Raw genomic sequence first — 3026 nt, 5'->3', positions numbered from 1 at the left:
GCAAGAGCAATAATAAGTTTATCATTTGTAACAGTTTATCCATTTTTTAAAACTTCTGTTTCAAGTCCTGTTGTGAATTGGCCCTTGGAGAAAGCCATTTTTATATTAATTTTCCGTTTGTTTTCCCCAAGCATACATCACAATGTGTGCCAGTACAAAGAGAGTTAGTGCGTTTGCACGAGTCAAGCCAACAGCTGAGTTTCCTCAAGACATGATCAAGTTTGGGGCAGACAATAAGGTAACAACATAGGAGACAGCAGAAATAAAAAGTTATGGTTTGCTTTTGTTGTAAGCCGCTTTTCCTTATACATTGTGTTTCTTTTATTGATCCATTTTTGTTTTAAAGTTTGTTGTAAGCTGCTTTGAATTAATTTCTTTTTTTAGACTATAGAGGTATACATTGAGAGAGACCGTGCAAAAGGAGTTGTCAACAACAAGCAGACAGACTGGTCTTTCAAATTAGATGGTGTCCTTCAGAATGCGCCTCAGGATGTAGTTTATGATGCAGTAGCCAGAGACCTGGTCTCCCAAGCTCTTAATGGATATAACGGTAAATGTTCTTGACATTCTTGCGATGTTCAATTACCATCTGTAACGGAAGCAATGTTGTGTGTGTGTGTGTGTGTGACTCTAGTGTTGCACAAGGACCCTCCCCATAGTGCTGCGTTTGGGTGTTTTTTGAGGCCACACACACTAGTCTAACTGTTCAGTCTGTTGTATGTGCATTGCCACCAGTGCTGGTCCTGGGTCTCTAGGTGGCAAGACAGACAAGGTTCAAGAGCTTACTTGGGATTAAAGGTATTCTGCCGAGGGAAGGTATTCTGTCAATAAAGCTACAGTTAGCTGCAGTAGGATTTGTAGCTGGTTAATGGACTGTACTCAAAGAGTGCTCATTAATGGACTGTTGTCAACCTGGAGAGAAATGCGACAAGGAGGGTATCACGGGGTTCTGGCCTGGGCCTAGTATTGTTCAACATCGTCATAAATGACTTTGATGAAGGAATAGAAGGGATGCTCATCAAACTTGGAGATGACACCAAATTGAATTTCAACGGAGATAAATGTAAAGTTCTGTATTTATGTAGGAAAAATCAGATGTACAAATAAAGGATAGGTGACACGTGGTTTGACAGCAGTACATGTGAAAAGTATCTAGGTTTTTTTGTGGGCCACAAGTTAAACATGATTCAGCAGTGTGCAATTGGCAGCTAAAAAGGCTAATGCAATTCTAGACTCAGAGGCGCGGAATGCAGATCACAAGAAGTAAAGGTACTGCTCTGTTCTTCTTTGGTCAAACCTGCGTCCGGTTCTGGGCACTGCAATTTAAGAAGGATATTAACAAACTTGCGTGTGTCCAGAGGAGGGTGAAGATGATGACCTTTCCTTTGAAAGGTTGAAGAAATTGGGTATGTTTAGCCTGGAGAAGTGATGATTGAGACACAATATGATCACCGTCTTCAATATGATCACCGTCTTCAGATGTGTTTTCTGTTTCTCCAGAGGGTCAGACCTGAACCAACAGGTTCAAATGACAAAAAAGGGAATTTATATTAACCATCAGGAAGAACGCTATGAGCTGTTTGACAGTGGAACAGGCTGTACACGTAACCAAAATGCTAACATTGTGCTTCCACAGCAAGATCGTTGTTTATATTGTATGTCTCTGGATGCACCCTGAGACTCTGAATTGCACTTCTTTCTCAGCAGTAGGAAAAACTGTGAAAGGTTTTTTCCCCCTGTTATCTGGGCATCTGACGTTTCCTGTTTCATTCAGGCTGGGATATACTTTCCAGGCATTCTCGGTACTGTACTGTAATCATTGTTGCTTTGTTTTTATTGTTGCAATTGATGTTGGTATGGAAGCTGCCTTGGATTTTCAGGAAAGCCACGTAACAGTCTTTTAGGTTAAGCGTTATCTTCTCAACAGTATTTCATCATAATGTTTGTGATGTGCTTGGGGCATTCTCTTAGTAGCATTATCCATACATTAAATAAGAGCTAGGAATTACACACGCTTCTTTCATAGCTTCTGCTTTCTACACACCACATACACAGTCCAGAGCTTCTTCCCTCCAGAAGTCTGTCAAAGCCAGTCTATTCCTTTTTTCTTTTCTTTCCCCTTCTCTTTCCTATTTGTGTGTTCCTTGTTGTTTCTGTATGGAAGCTGAAACAATTGAATATAAACTATTAAAATAAGTCAGCCTGGTCCTTTGCTGGAAGCAATATATCCCCCCCCACACACACACACACATACACACTCACAATTTAGTAATAAAAATTATTAATTTAATGGGAAGTTGTGACTATAAGGGAATAGTCCATCCATGTTTGTGTTAAGGGGAAAAGTAGCTCTTGGTGTGGAGTCGTTAAGCTCTTTAAAATGTTAAAATATCAAAATTAAGATAATATGCTTTGCCTGCCAGAGGCAAGAGGTTCATTTTGGAGGGATCAGGTGGACAATGCCCGAGTTCATGGTGCTTGCTCTGAAACATTCCTAGGCACTATAATATGCTATGGGCAAACAGGAGCTGGCAAGACTTTCACCATGACGGGAACAATGGGAAACTACAAGCACCGAGGAATCATACCCCGAGCAATACAACAGGTAATCCAGATCATCAGGCAAAGACGTTGATGAGGAGGAGACTGAAAGGGTTGTCCATCTGTCAATGTGGGATTCCCGCTATTCTGTGATTGATAAGATGCCAGAACAGGATGTTGGGGCTGGGGGAGAAGAGCCATGAGGTTCTTTCTGTCTTCAGGAGAAGGAGCAGTGGAGGGGACCTGTGCTGTGATCTCGTTTGACTATGTGCGGAAAGGACCATTGCTGCTGCTATTATTATTGTTGTTGTTGTTGTTATTTCTATACCACCCAATAGCTAAAGCTGTCTGGACAGCTCACAAAAATTGCAAGCTACAAATACAAAATAATAAAAAACATAATATAAAATCTTTATATACAAAATTTTAAAATTTAAAACAGCTAAAAAACAGTTATAGTAAGATACTGAACCTGATTAAAACAG

At 40.4% G+C, this 3026-nt stretch overlaps 1 protein-coding gene across 3 annotated transcripts in view; it reads left to right on the top strand.

Moving 5' to 3' along the window:
- Positions 1-3026, top strand: part of KIF9 (kinesin family member 9) — a 33164-nt gene that overhangs the window by 844 nt on the left and 29294 nt on the right. For all 3 annotated transcript variants that reach the window (XM_084859515.1, XM_084859514.1, XM_084859513.1), the window contains exons 2-4: positions 132-238; positions 385-550; positions 2499-2605. In XM_084859515.1, the coding sequence (XP_084715641.1) occupies positions 143-238; positions 385-550; positions 2499-2605 (369 nt within the window). In that variant the 5' untranslated portion in view covers positions 132-142. The remainder of the gene's footprint in view (positions 1-131; positions 239-384; positions 551-2498; positions 2606-3026) is intronic.

Source organism: Heloderma suspectum, chromosome 5, assembly GCF_057233095.1.
Source record: "Heloderma suspectum isolate Gila_16-S chromosome 5, 16-S_ref, whole genome shotgun sequence".
Taxonomy (NCBI): Eukaryota; Metazoa; Chordata; class Lepidosauria; order Squamata; family Helodermatidae; genus Heloderma; species Heloderma suspectum.
The sequence above is the reverse complement of the archived record's forward strand: the minus strand, read 5'-3'. Positions and strand labels throughout refer to the sequence as shown.